General features: G+C 42.4%; 1 protein-coding gene across 7 annotated transcripts in view; it reads left to right on the forward strand.

The window, feature by feature from the left end:
* The first annotated feature begins 4,117 nt into the window (after positions 1 to 4,117).
* The window catches only part of EPHA7 (EPH receptor A7), a 167,721-nt gene continuing 157,669 nt past the window's right edge, over positions 4,118 to 14,169 (forward strand). For 2 of the 7 annotated variants that reach the window (XR_014509532.1, XM_083433424.1), the window contains exons 1-2: positions 4,118 to 4,495; positions 10,133 to 10,197. Coding sequence is in view for 3 of the 7 variants with exons in the window: in XM_083433424.1 (XP_083289550.1) it covers positions 4,399 to 4,495; positions 10,133 to 10,197 (162 nt within the window). In the remaining 4 variants the exon portion in view is untranslated. Of the gene's footprint in view, positions 4,496 to 4,752; positions 4,773 to 10,132; positions 10,198 to 14,169 lie in introns of those variants that run through there. The other 5 variants (XR_014509533.1, XR_014509534.1, XM_083433421.1 and 2 more) reach the window with 3 other exon arrangements.

Raw genomic sequence — 14,169 nt, forward strand, 5'->3', positions numbered from 1 at the left:
GCTGGTGGTGGGTGGGACCAGAGGTAAAGTGGGTGGAGCAACAAGTGTGACTCTTTACCTTTGTACCATAGGCTACATTCCAATCGTGCAAAAGTCAGATGATTCTAAACACATAAGTCCTCTGTACCAGGGCAAGCCAAAAGCATTGTCACAGTTCAAGAACACACGCCAATCAAAACCACTCAAGGAAGGCATAGAACAGGCCAGTAAGTGATGTAGCCTGGAGGAAGGGGAAGGTCCAAAGTCCAGACAGATAAGTCTGGAGAGTTGTATTGGACCTGAGGTTGCCCACCCAATTTACACTTAAACCCTAACCATGCTCACTCAGAAGTAAAAAATATTGATTACAATGGGAATTACTTCCTGATAAGAATGCTTAGTTAGGGCAGGGATTAAGACAGTTCAGTGTTGTTTTTTCTCCTCCACAAATACATATGCACACACAGAGGAGATAAAGAGCAATATAAAGCAGTAATTCTACTCGTGCCTGTGATTCTGCTTGTGCTATCCTATTTCAACATATGTAGTCTCCAATTTAACGGGAGAAAGTATTTATAGTATTCTTAATGTGTCTTAAGTTATCCAGAAGCTATAAGGCAGGTACAACACTTTGAACTTTCTATTTGTATTAATTTAAACATAACTGCAGTAATTGAAAAGTTTGTAAATGGAGATTTTGTTTGAAATCTGTAAACAGTTATATAAGTAAGCACATTTAAGTCCCATTGAATTCAGTGGGAGAGTTAAGCATGTGGCCTTAAAAGTGACTGGATTGTATTTTATATTGTTATATCCTATACACACTAAAAGGCCTGTGTATAATAGTAAAAATGCAGCCTATGGTTGTATCCCACTAAATTAGACTGATGCCCATTAATTTCAATGGGTCTACTCTGAGTATGGCTAACATTGTCTATATACCAATAATTGTTTACTTCCCCAGCCTCAGTGTGAAGGTATATTACAGTTAGAAAAAACTGCAATTCTAGTTTACACAAGCTGACTACATTTGTTTCAAAGATGTAAACATGTATGCCATTTAGTATCTTTTAAAAGGGCACAGACTGAAGGTTGGGTTTCATAGCAAAATGCAACAATAAATCCTTTTAAATGTAGAAACATATTTCTTCTAAAAATCATTACTAGTAATTCATTACTAAGTTTCACATTTCAGTTACATATAATCGTCTCTGGTTTCAAACTTTTTTCCAAAGTAGAAAACAACTATTCTTTAACTTTTTGCAATTCTTGACAAAAATAATAATTAATTTTGTTATGTATTGCATTCCTACAAAGGGCACTGCTAAGATCCCCAATACAATCAGATTTTGCAGAGTAAGCATGCTTTTCATCACTGGGGTGAACTTTTAAAAACTGACAACTTTATTTTCCTTTGTAAACAACAAAATTACTTTTATCCGATTAGTTCTTGTTTCTGGTTGTGTGTTAGGGGGTGGGGAGCCAAACAGCAAGTAGATTTATGCTGTCTGACTGGTTTCTTCATAACTGCTGTGGAAAGGCGTAAAGGGGCAACGTAATAAAACTGAAAAGGTTGCCAATGTTAATAATTTTACTTTTTAAAGAATTGCAAAGTATACAAAGGTTTTGAATTACATACAATCAAAAGAGGTTGTTTTATATTTGCAATGGCTGCTTCAGAAACAAAACCAAATGTTTTATTGCAGATGTTTTTAGCCAGCAGATCAAACGGATGCGGTATCGTGTTACATAGTTTTTTCTTATCACTTTTTTAAAAAAAACAACGTACCAGAATATTTCATTTGTATGTTCTTGTTCTTTTATTCTGTATGCCAAAAAGGACACTGCAATCTGCAAAGGCTAAAATTAGAAAAACTGGTGATTCTTTTTTTAAACTATATGCACATAGTACTGTACACAGACACTTCCACTAGTTTCAAAGCTGTGAGTTTGACCCAGATCCACATAAAAGTCTTAAATTGAGCCAAATCCACATATCAAACAATATAAATAATCTTTTCCCCCCCTTTTCTTTTTTTGAGAAGCTGAAATTGAAGGGAGTGGAGAGGAGTTCTTGGGAAAGTTCAGGAAAGTGGGGAGATAGGGAGAGTTAGGGTATGCTACAAGAGTTTGCTTATGTAATTTGTTTTCTAGATAATTCAAGGAACTTTATTTAAAGCCGTTTCAGTTGCTTTAACTTGGGAACAAAATCCGCTCAAATCTCACTCTATCAGCTTAAAAAAATTGAACACCAGATTGTGTCTATTATTTGCTGGGGAAAGTCCTTCCATGTTTGCTGCTACAGCAGCAAACAACACACATTGCATTATAGTGTGCATGCTTTTTAGAAAACATGCTTAACATTGCCACTTTTACTTTGAAGGAAAAGCAGCCCATCAGCAGGTGTTGCTGGCAAGGAGTGAAGATTAAGCAGCAGCAGCAACCTGGCCTCCCTCCTCCTGCCTTGCAACAGAAGCTGGAAAGGAGGAAGAGAGATTCCCTGCTGTCAGGAACACCCACTCCTACCGAAAAGGCATCTCCTCCTTTGAAGTCTGCTGGAGAAGCATTCAAGGTAGAGAAACTGGAGGCTGCTCTTACCTCTGCTCTCTTTGGAGAACCTGTCAGCACAAACTTGGCCCATGGTGCTGCCTAGAGAGAAAATGTAAGCAGCCACCTCTGCCAGTTCACACACCCTCTCCAAATCCTCCTCTGGGCAGCACAGTGGTGGAGAGTAAACCTTATCTTTCCTTCTGTGCTTCAGTGAGACAGGAGGTCGTGGCTATTTCTGGCAGAAGCAGCTCCTGTCTCCACAACTGCTCATTTTCTGTTTCTCAGTAGCAAGGATTGGACAAATGCTGGCTGCTGCTGCTGCCTGTGATAATTCAGCCGTCCTCTTGCTCTGAACCTGCCCATTCACCCTTGCAAGTTTGGACTGGCGGCGGCTGCTGCTGCTGCTGCAGCAGGAAGGATTGGGACTGACAGAGCCACTCAGAGAGGAACAAGGGAGCACAAGGGCACAGTGGCTGTTCACTGGAGGACCAGCCACCATCTCTGCCTGCTCCCTCAACTTTTGTGTGGCCATTAAGGCCATGCAGAGGTAGGCAGCCAAGAAAATAAGATGGCCCTTAATTTGTTGTTGTTTAGTCGTTCAGTCGTGTCCGACTCTTCGTGACCCCATGGACCAGAGCACGCCAGGCACTTCTGTCCTCCACTGCCTCCCGCAGTTTGATCAAACTCATGCTGGTAGCTTCAAGAACACCATCCAACCATCTCATCCTCTGTCGTCCCCTTCTCCTTGTGCCCTCCATCTTTCCCAGCAAGAAAGATGGCCCTTAATAGCAGTAGCCAATTCATCCTCCCATTCGCAGGGAAGGTTGGGCCTTTTGGGACCCAATCACTGCCCCACCAAGAGCGCAGGTGAGCCAGCCAGAGGTTCAGATGGCTGCTCTTTCCACGCCCAACCCTGCCTGGGGCACCTCCTGGAGGGGAAGGGAGCGGGGCTGGCAGAGGTGACTGGTTGCATTTTGTTTCTAGGCACCTCCATGGGCCGAGTTCTCCCTGCCACAGTGCCCAGAGGGGATGAGGAAGAACGAAGAGCTCGGGATGTCACTGCACCCCAGCCAAAGCGGCGGAGTTCAGAGGAGGAGGCGCTCCGCTTTCTGCCAGGTCTCCTTTCCAACTCTGCTGCAAGCGCAAAGCAAGGGGAAGGGAAGATGGGGAGGCTGCTCCTTGCAGTTTGATCTCCTCCCTTGTAACAGCTGCTCATCAGCTGCTATTCCTTTTTTAAAAAAAATACCAGCGCCAGGCTCGCACTTTTAAAGTCCGCTTAACTTAAATGTGCAGCTTGACCCTCAGACAGACCCACGCCCGCCTCCCGCCAGCGAACGCTAAGAATACGAGCACCAGAAGGGGAATCCGGGACTAGCTGCAACCTGACACCTTCCGCCGCTGACTGGCTGAGACGCCTCGCTCCGCCTCCGCCGGCCGAGCGACTCATTGCCCAGCCGTGCCTCCAGAACCCGGAATCCGGCTTTCTCGTAGGCTGGGCTCTCCTGCCAGTCATTCTGAAGGACGGGCTCTTCTCCCCGGCTTTGGCCCGGCCCCCTTTCCTCCTCCTCCTCCTCCCACCCCCCCGCGCCTATTGATATTATTGGAGTGTGGTGCGAGCGGCCGGTCTGCAGTCGGAGACTCGCAGGCAGCAAATACGGAGAGAAAAAGCGAGTAGGGCAAGGGGAAGAAGGCAGCCGGGGAGAGAGAGAGCGAGCTCTGGGCAAGAGCGCTGCGAAATAAAACACGTTACAGAACAAGCTCTTTAATCCCCACCGAGTGGCAGCAGCGGGAGCAACAGCAACCAGCGCACAGTCTCTCTCTCTCTCGAATATATATGTAATTAGATATATTTTAAACACCTCATGCACCATGGTTTTTCAAAGTAGGCTCCCTTCATGGATTATTTTGTGTTGCGTCTGGCTGCTTCGCTTTGCACACACGGGGGAGGCACAGGCTGCGAAAGAAGGTAAGGCGATGCCGAAAACAAAAGTTTATCTCGTTGCAAGGGCTTCCTGGAGTGTTTATTCTTGCTCCCCGAGATGGCAACTGCATGCAGCCCCTTCTCCCCTCTCCCTCTCGAGCCCAGCAGAGATGAAAGGGGCAGCGCTGGGCACCCGCAGCCCCGTGCCGAGTCCTAGGCAAGGGAGCGAGCACCTCATTCATAGATGATAATGGATCCCCATTGCACCCCGATTGTGTCTGCGTTGCCTGTAAAGAACGGCGCGTTTCCTATCAGGATTTAGGTCTGTAAGGTGTGCACGTGATGCAAAGCCCTGGGATGGTTTCAGGTCTGTGCAGGGCTGGCGAGGGGGTGGGGGCGCATATCGGTAGGACTGCTGGGGAGTTTCTTCTATCGCGATTAGGTGGCAACTTAAAACGTGGCTGATAGCGTAAGCAGTGCAATTCTACCCCGCTTCGATGCCCCACATAATAAAATATGAAAAGATTCCGCCCACCCCCCACCTCCCCGCCGGAGTTTGTGGAGGAATGAAGCTACTCCATGACTGCAGGGGAGTTTGGGGACGGAGGATGCGATCCCTTGGGGTGGGGAGCGAGGGCGCTTCTTTGGAGTCGCCCGTGTCACCTAGAGCAGCTCATCCGAAAGTCTGACTTGCCCGCTTCGTATTGATAGCGGGATCTGCAGCTCTCGGAGCGGCGGCGTTCAGTCCGAGAGGAAGGAGAGGGAGCAGGCGGAGCAGCAGCAGCAGCCTCATGTAGAACTATTTGCAGCACATATGCAGTCTCCGTGCGTGTGTGTATTAGCTGTATGCACATTTTCACGAGATGTGCTTTGCCTCCCCCCACCCCACCCGCGCCCTCTGTTGTGCATAATCCATAGGCTGCTTCTGTGTATGGCAGGGAGCTAATCTATTTCCTCGGCGTCTTCCCTCTTGAATGGCAACCGGGGGCTTCGAAAACCTCCTCCGTCGTTTACAAGACGTAGTTTCGCAGACCTGCGAAAGGAAACGGTTCCCCACGAGATGTAAAATACACCTCTTGCCTGGCCTTGAGGGAAATGTGAGGTGCTGTGAACATATATGTTCGAGGGGGTATCATGTCTTTGTGGGGCGGGGGAGAGGACCCCCCCCCCACTCCATACATTCTCGCTTTTTGAGTTTATAGGCATGAGGTAAAATGCATGGCTAAGCCTATAGTCGAAGCTAGGAAGGACGGGTCCTCCTCTCCTCGGTGGAAACGTGCCCTGGACCTAGGCAGGCGGAGAGAGGGCGAAATCAGGCGCTCTCGCTCGGCAGGCTGTGGAAAGTTTATCCGGAAGGCGGAAAACGCCGAGGGAAACCTGGCGAAAGGATGAGGAGGGGAGGGGAGGCGGCGGGCAGCGGTGCCCCGGCTCCCGGGAGGGCGGCATCTGGGGTGGGAAAGAAGCCCGCATCTCCTTACGCGGTGCCCTATTGGAGGGGCGGAGGGAGGGACACCGGACAGACCGAAGCCGGTGTCACTTCAGCCACCCCGTTGTGTCTATGATTTGTGAATTGACTGGAGGGGGAGGGGGGGGAAAGAAAAAAACCAACTCTTGTGTGTGTGTGTGTGGTGTGATCTCTGGAGTTCACCTAGGGCAGCCTCGCAAAACTCCTCTCCAACTTTGGAGACCCTGCTCAGTCCCCCTTCTGGTCCGGAGAGACCGGGGCGGGGGGGGGGGGAATCGCCGGCCACTAAAAAAAAAAAAGATTCCATCGCTCACGGTGGTGTGTATGAAGGCCACCTTTAAAAGAAGGGGGGCCTCGTGGGGTTTTGGGGGGGAGAGGAAAACATGCCTGTGGGGAAGAGGGGGAAAGGCACCCAGCCCCACGGCTTCCTGACGTTCGTTTGCAAGGGGGACTCGGGTTCAGTGGCTATGGAGATTAGGGAGGGAGAGCCAGGGTCGCAAGCCTCCATCTCGGCCAGCGGACGGGGATTTCTTCTCCGCTCCCTGGAAACAAATCCCGCCGGCTCAGCTCGGGTGCCGGTCGGGGAACTCCGCGTCAAAGGCTAAAGGGGGCGCTTGCGGAGGCGCTCGCTGAGGAGGAGGAGAAGGAGAAGAAGCGCGGGAACGGGCTGCCCCCGCCGCGTCACTTCATTAGCTGAACGGGGACGACTGCGCGAAGCGCGAAGGGCGAAGGCGCAAGTCTTGCTCGCCTCCTGAGCCCGGGAGGGAGGGAGGCGGCGTTCTCCTGGGTGCTCGGAGCAGAGCTGCCTCTTCTTTTTCAGTCGCCTGAGGGAAGGCTGGAGCCCCGAGGAGATGCTCCGCTTCCCTTTTCCTTCCTCCGGGCCAGACGAGTTCCCCGGACTAAGTTCCAAAACAGAACTCGCTTGTGCTCGGGGCTTGTTTTGCTCTGAGGCTTCGGCTGCGCTTGTTACTCGAGGCTAAGCTGCACTGAACTAGATGGGGCTTACTTCTGAGTAAAGGCTTCTGCTGTTTTCCAGGCCTGGTGCGGGAAAAGTAGTAATCAAGTGCCTCTGGGCATGTGCAAAGCGAGGCACGTTCCCCGCTGGCAATGCCAAAGGGGCTCTTGGTTAGATTGTTAAAGGAGATTGCAGAAAGGAGTCTTCTGGCACATTCAGGGTTAGGGTAGGATGCACTGATCACTGGTGAGAACAAAAAAGGACTGGGACACCTTAAAAATGTTTAATAGATATGCACTATTGAAGGTGTCCCAAGACTTCTTTCCTTTCCCCCTGACATACCTGATCACAGTGATCCCCCTGATCACAGTGTGTGACATCCATAGGGCCAAGGATCGATCCAAACCAGACGGTATGGCTCCCAGTCAGGCTTGTGTCCTAAACTAAACAGCAGTGGGGGGGGGGGGAGATATATTTTTATTTTATTTTGTAAGCTGGGGCGATGAGTTGATCAACCATTCAGAGAATAGCTATCAGGTGTGAAAATGTGTTGAGTAATTTCTTTGGCACTCACTTCAGTGTACTGTATCTGGTTGCCAGAGAGGGGAGAAGAACTTCAGAAAATGGCACAATAAAATAACATGCAAAAACTATATAGCTTTATGGCAGAGCTTTCCATGCTGTGTGTTGCGACATATAATTGTGTTGGGTGCACTGTGTAGGTGTGCCATGCAAACGCTCCCCATGCTCTTATGAGGGGTTTGTTTAACCTCCGGTTTGCTAATAAAACTGAATTAATGTGTCACGAAATGCTGCATGTCTAAAAAGTGTGTCATCAACACAAAAAGTTTGGAAAGCTCTGCTTTATGGGTACCAAAGGTTACAATTGACCCCCCCCCCAAAAAAGTGGCTCCATAAGGTACAGCTAGTTTTATATAGTAGCACCACTGTTCATGAAATAGTTTTCTATCTGGCAAGTTACACTGGCTGTCCTTTATTTTTGAGCTGTTGATCAGTGGGGGATCTGACTACTGCCGCAAAGCTGGAATTGGCCGATGTGTGGGCTACAGATTTCATTAGAGGCCTTTCTCTAACAGCATCTAAAATGTATTTCATTTTCTGTTGTTATTGACCTGGTTTGAGTTGGTTGGTTGGTTGGAGGGACTTGTTTCTTTGGAAAAGAAAAACCTCTGTTTTGAGCACTTGGCAAAACGTAAGGGAAGTTTGCTTGTGAAACTTGAATAAAGGGTCCCTCAGCACCTGTGAAAGTATTTCTTTTTTCTCTCCCCAAAAAGTTGTTGTTTCTTTAAAAGTTAGTATCATAAAATAGGATTATTCTCATAACTTTGAAAAATCAAGTTAACGCACACTAAGCACCTTAAAACTTGTATTCTGTGTACTCAAGACGCAGAAGAGAGATGCCCCTTTCACTATAATTTTGTGTACAATACATGTTTAGGTTGTTTGAGTACCACTGGGAATGTTTAGTGCAATTAAAGAATTACAACCTGTTTTCAATAGATGTACTGATGGAGACATGGAGGGTTAAACCTGCACTATGACTTTTTTTTAGCTAAGCTTATCAGCATGGTCTTTAATTAGCAACAGCAATACACAGAACTCTATTAACTCCTAGTTAGAGACCATTAATAGCTGAAGTCCCTTAGATACCTGGCTTAATTAAATAAATAATTAAATGAAAAGTGAAGCTATTTAAAGTTTGAGTAGGGCCTGAACTTCATTGAGAAAGCACGATGTAAGGATACAAAAAGATTCTTTAAAACAATATGCTTTCCACAATATACTTAAGTGTAGGGCTGCAACCCTTGGTGCATATTTATTTGAGAGTAAGCACCTAAGTGGGACTCTCACATTTGTGAGCATAGATGATCAGGTTGGAAGGCTGCATTCCTCTTTGGTTGGAAGTAATTTGAATTAAAATCAATAGTGATTACTCCCATTACACATGGTTAACACTGGATTACAAAATCAGACAATGCCTGAATATATGCCACAAAGTTCTATTTTTAATGATGGGAAGTATATTTTTGCTTATTTTTCAAAATATGTCAACGTGCGTGGATAGATTTCAAAAGGTACTCATGGCAAGAAGTAGTTTTAAATCTAAGACTGCAGCCAGCTACACACTTGGGCAGGGATTTCAATATAATTTACTGCTAATTAACTGTGTAGAGAACTGCAGGCTGTATATTGATTTATATTAATTGGTTATTTTAAACTGAAAGGTGCTTTTGTTAACAGTCGATTAGTAAAATGTACTCTTGACTAAAACATGTCAATGTAAAAAAGAAAAAAAGAAACACCAAGTTTGTATCTGCAGTTAGCAGAATGATGCTATTTGAAATAATATTTCATTATTTGCAGTTTAAATACTGACCAACAGTTTTAAGAGGTGGTGTGGAACTAAATGCACTAATGTGTCAGTTAAGCTTTATGATAATACTCAATCGTACTCATATTCAGTAAATTATAAATAAATTTATATCACTACCCATCTATAAGCCCTTTTCTATTTTTATTTTGTTTATTGGACTGAGTCAGAAACTACTGTAAAATAACAGTACTTCTAAGTAGCAGCTAAGTTTACAGTACTTGTAATTTATAACAAATTTTATAGGTAAAAAAAACAGAAGTGTAGTTTCTGTTTTGCTGAAGTGGTAAACCCCCCCACTCCAATTGCATTCAACATCTGTCAGTTTCATCATTTTGAAATATATTTCCTGGATCTCAATATGCATATGCACATTTTAATAATTTATTGTATAATGAAGAATTGTAAAGCTGAGATATATGTATATTTTTGATGATGAAAGTTCCAAATTAACTGGCTTTATTATTTTTGACATCCCGGTATAATATATTGTTTTATATACACACATAAACATTATTGTCACTCACATTCTCTAATACATCTTTGACTAGTACAGATCACAATAGGTTATTACATAGTTTAAAAATCAAAAAGTAACTTAATGTTAATGTATATAAATGCATGTTGCATAAGAAATGTACTTTAATGAAAATTAAAAATTTTTTTTTGTATTTTCTGTCATTTCCTGATAGAATTTTGTTTTATATTATCTAATAAATTATACCTGAAAAATTAGTCATCTGCATTTGAGGAAGTTCATCCAACTGCTCTGTGTTAATACTTTTTGAATTGATTTTTTAGGGAAAGATAATTTAATAAATGAAACTTGATTCTTAAAATAATTTTAACACAATTTTTTTTCTCTTTCAGTAATATTGTTGGATTCTAAAGCACAACAGACAGAGTTGGAATGGATTTCTTCTCCTCCTAATGGGGTAAGTATACCACAAGAACAAGAACAAGAGAAAATAAATTGCACCAAAAAATCGCGCACACACAGTTTAAATTAAACATTTCCCCAAAATGTTTGTCAGTGTAACATTTTTCCTGGGAAAGGAGGTATAGTTCAAACCTGTGTTCTATAATTTAATAATACGAGTGTTTTCAAAACATGAGAAACATTTCAAGCATTTAAATTTTTTTTATAGAACTTAAAGATCAAGATACAAAAATTGCTGCCATTAAAGCAGAAATTTTATGTACTTATTTTCAGAACTTTACTTAACAAACATATCCTGATGTAGTTTGACATTACTTATATAATTAAGTCATTCCTATTTAGACTTTCTTTTTTTCGTTCATTTGATCATATGAGAAACGCCCATCTCAGATCTGTTTATAAACGATATGATGGAATCTAGATTCTTCTAAAAATGAAACACCCTAGAAACTATATCATATGGGCAGTTTAAATAAGTAAGTGTCCGTAATAATTTTCCTCTGATGAAATTTTGATTTAATTAAAAGGGATTCTGCTGCCTCAGCACTTTAAGGATTGGGTTGCCCACCATTTAGAGTAGTTCTTAAATCACACAGTCTCTTTGAGTGCCTGTGAATAAAGGTTTGCGCAATCAATCCTTTAATCCAAAGCTTATAAAGAAATGTGGAACTGAAAGAGCATGAACTGTGAGTGGGGATACAAAAGTGTAACAAATCCTGTATATAAGAAGAATGAAAACCTGTAAGTGTCTTAGTTGAAAAGCAAGATCGTAAACTCAATCCAACATAGGGTGAAGGTAAGTTTGAAGGCTTTCGAAATGTAATGTGAGCTGAAAGTTTAAGACGAATAATAACTTCATATGCGTGTTGGAAAGAACAATTTTAGGTAGACTGCAGTAGTCCAACCTTCAGATAATAAAGTCATGGTCACATGTTTGGGGGCTGGGGGTATAAAATGTTGATGAAAGGTGATGGGAATACACTTCAGTGGTAGTCCATGCTGTAAGTGTCATATTTAAGATACTGATTAAAAGAAAAGCATTGTACCCCTGACAAAGAAAAAAATACTGGTGTCATCTAGCAAATAAAAAGGCACAATGTCTGCATTTATTATGCTTATTTGCTGTATGCACTAGAGTCCAAGCATTGTCAAGTGAACTTAACACGTTTTCAAGGAGAGGTTGACGGCTCTTGAGGAAAAAATAGTTTCAGTGTTCTTAGTGCATGTTCTAAAACCAAAGAAAATCAAACCAAAGTCTTCATTATTAATGGCAAAAAAGGCAATAATGTGTTTTCTTATATGTAATTCTAGAAAGTACCAGTAGCATACTTCTGATAATCAGCACATTTCTGCAATTGTTTATATACACATTAAAGCTGGGAGATTAATATAATATATTGAAACATTTTATTTCAAGGTGATTGTCTCTTATGTCCCTACTTTAAGCTAAATACAGGCATCAGTTCTGGCTTAGATTGAGTTTTCAAATTAAGAAAAGGTAATTGCAGTTACCTACTGGTACTCAAACCAACGAAAGAAAGTAAATATGTACACTTAACTTGCAATATACATAATTTGTTTGAATTTTCAGTATGAAAATGTCTTCAGATGGTTTCCTTTCTCACAGTTATGACAGATAACATATTTCCCTCATAATACCAAACCTGGTGTTATGTACTGTTCTAAGCAGTGAAATGAGAAGAGACCATTGCTCAGTATACAAAGCATGTGCTGTACCACTGAAGATTGCAGACTTCATCCCCATTGAAAAAGAACTTTGGTTATAAGGGCGGGACAGTCATTTGCCTGCCAGTCAGTTGGCAATACTGTGCTATGTAGATCATTGGTCTGACTTAATATAATGTAGCTTCACATGATTCCTTTCTTAAAGGGAATATTAAGTTTCAGTGGGCAATTAGTTCAGCTCACTAAAGCAACAGTGTGCATTTCATTAAGCTAACATGTCGTATCATGCGTATTGTAACATAAATACTGCAGTGCTTTGAAAATACAGTTTTATATTTACAACTTCTGTGCGTTTCAACATTTACAACCATAATATATTTTGCGGTAATAAGTTCCAGCATCGGTTCATCAATGTCTGCTTTTCTTAGAGCAGTGGACTAACACTAAAATGATCTCATTTGCTGTCAAATAGGCTTGTGAACTATTGTGTGATACATGGCTTTGAGCATGGTAGGCCAGTCTTCCTTAGTGCTTGCCTTCCATGAGTCATTAATAGTGATGACTGGGGTAGATATAATGCTGAGCAGCCCCTTAACCATGGTTAAAATGGCAGGGGTTTCACTTTTCTCTCAGGGGGAGATTGCAAGATCCCCCACTCAGCCCCTTCTGTCACCTGGTACAAATTCCACCTGTTTATTACCTATTGGCATTAACAAAAATTAAGCACCCCGTGAGCACAAAACAAAAGGAGTGGCTGATGCTGACCAGGGTTTGAAAGCGGTTAGCAAAACCTGAATAAGAGTTACTGTTAACTTCAGTTAATGTGAATACTGATCTAGCACTTAACTGCAAATAATAAGAAAAAGGAGAAAAACAGTTTCTTTTTAGGAGGCTGCATGCGTATGAGCTGTTCTTAATCATTAAGTGCTACAGATAACTGGTCCTGAGTAATGAATTGTTCCCACAAAGAAGATGAGTGATTGTGACCCAACCTGATTCACACTCCAAGGCCTGTTCAATGTTAAGGAAATAATACTGCCCAAAAAATAATAAAAGTCATTGGGTTGAATCCAGACCTGCTTTTCCATTTTTGAAAACGCTCTTTCTGTTCTTAGAATAAAATTGCATCTGACAGGGGTTACTGCTCCACAAACGTGATGTTTTCTTGGGTGGAAGTGAGGAGACGACTCTCACTTGTTCTTCCTCTCCCCTGCAGCCCACAATGCCATCTCCCACACGCTTCTGAAGGGTCTCCCAAACTTCTTGAGTAGATTTGTAGAGGCATGGGGACTACAAGGGGTGGGGGGTGGGGATATGCAAAAATAGCCTTGACCTTTTGCCTGAAGGAGCATACTGTATGCCACTACTAACTTTTATATATTCCTTCGTTTTCAAAAACAAAATCTGAAAAGTTATACCTAGATAGTTTGCAATATAGATGTAAGCTTTATCTAATATCAGTTTCAATAGATAAGCCAAATTTAAATGTCATTATTTTACTCCAAAGGGTTAATTCACATTGCATTTTGGATATAATTGCAGTCATAACTTGATTATACGAAGCAATATAATCATGTGGTAATTCATCAAAGATAATTGTCTTGTATCATCTCATGCAATTCCAGGATCAAAGCTGTAAGGTGATAAGCCTGTCAGTGATAGGCTGTATGCCTTATGATGTTTCCCACATGGAATGTGGTATTTTTTCTTCATTTCTTAGATTTGGAAATATATTTTTCAACTAGCACTTTGGCCTTCCCATTGAACTTCCCATTGAAAATCACCTATTTTTTCATTGACCGACAAACCACCTCAATCTTCGCTCAAAACAGCTTTATTTATTACCTACAGGAGAAAATATTATTATTTTCCTTCCTTCAGAAGAAAACACATTGAAATAAAGATAATCTGGACTAGACGAGCATAGCTGAATGATTTTTACAAGTTAAGAATTTAGGGACCTGAATTGTTACTGTGAACCAAGTAGGACATTGGGTTAAATTAAAAAATGATTTTCTTGAGTTTTTGCAGTTCATGTAAAATGACTATGGAGAAAAAATAGTAGTTTCTGTTTCAAACAATTAGAATTGATAACAGTTGATTTCTAATGTAAACTTTCTGTTCTGATTTCTAATATTCAAGGAAGTAGAAATCTAAGGATGCAGTCCCTAAATATTAGAATGCCTCCATGCTTCACTGGATACCATATGCATACCTTTGTAACACAGAGACTTTTTACCTACTCGAAATTCCACATAGCATACTTTTTTACTCTTAGACA

The sequence above is a fragment of the Podarcis tiliguerta genome (genome assembly GCF_965153285.1).
Source record: "Podarcis tiliguerta genome assembly, chromosome: 3".
In the NCBI taxonomy this organism is placed as follows: Eukaryota; Metazoa; Chordata; class Lepidosauria; order Squamata; family Lacertidae; genus Podarcis; species Podarcis tiliguerta.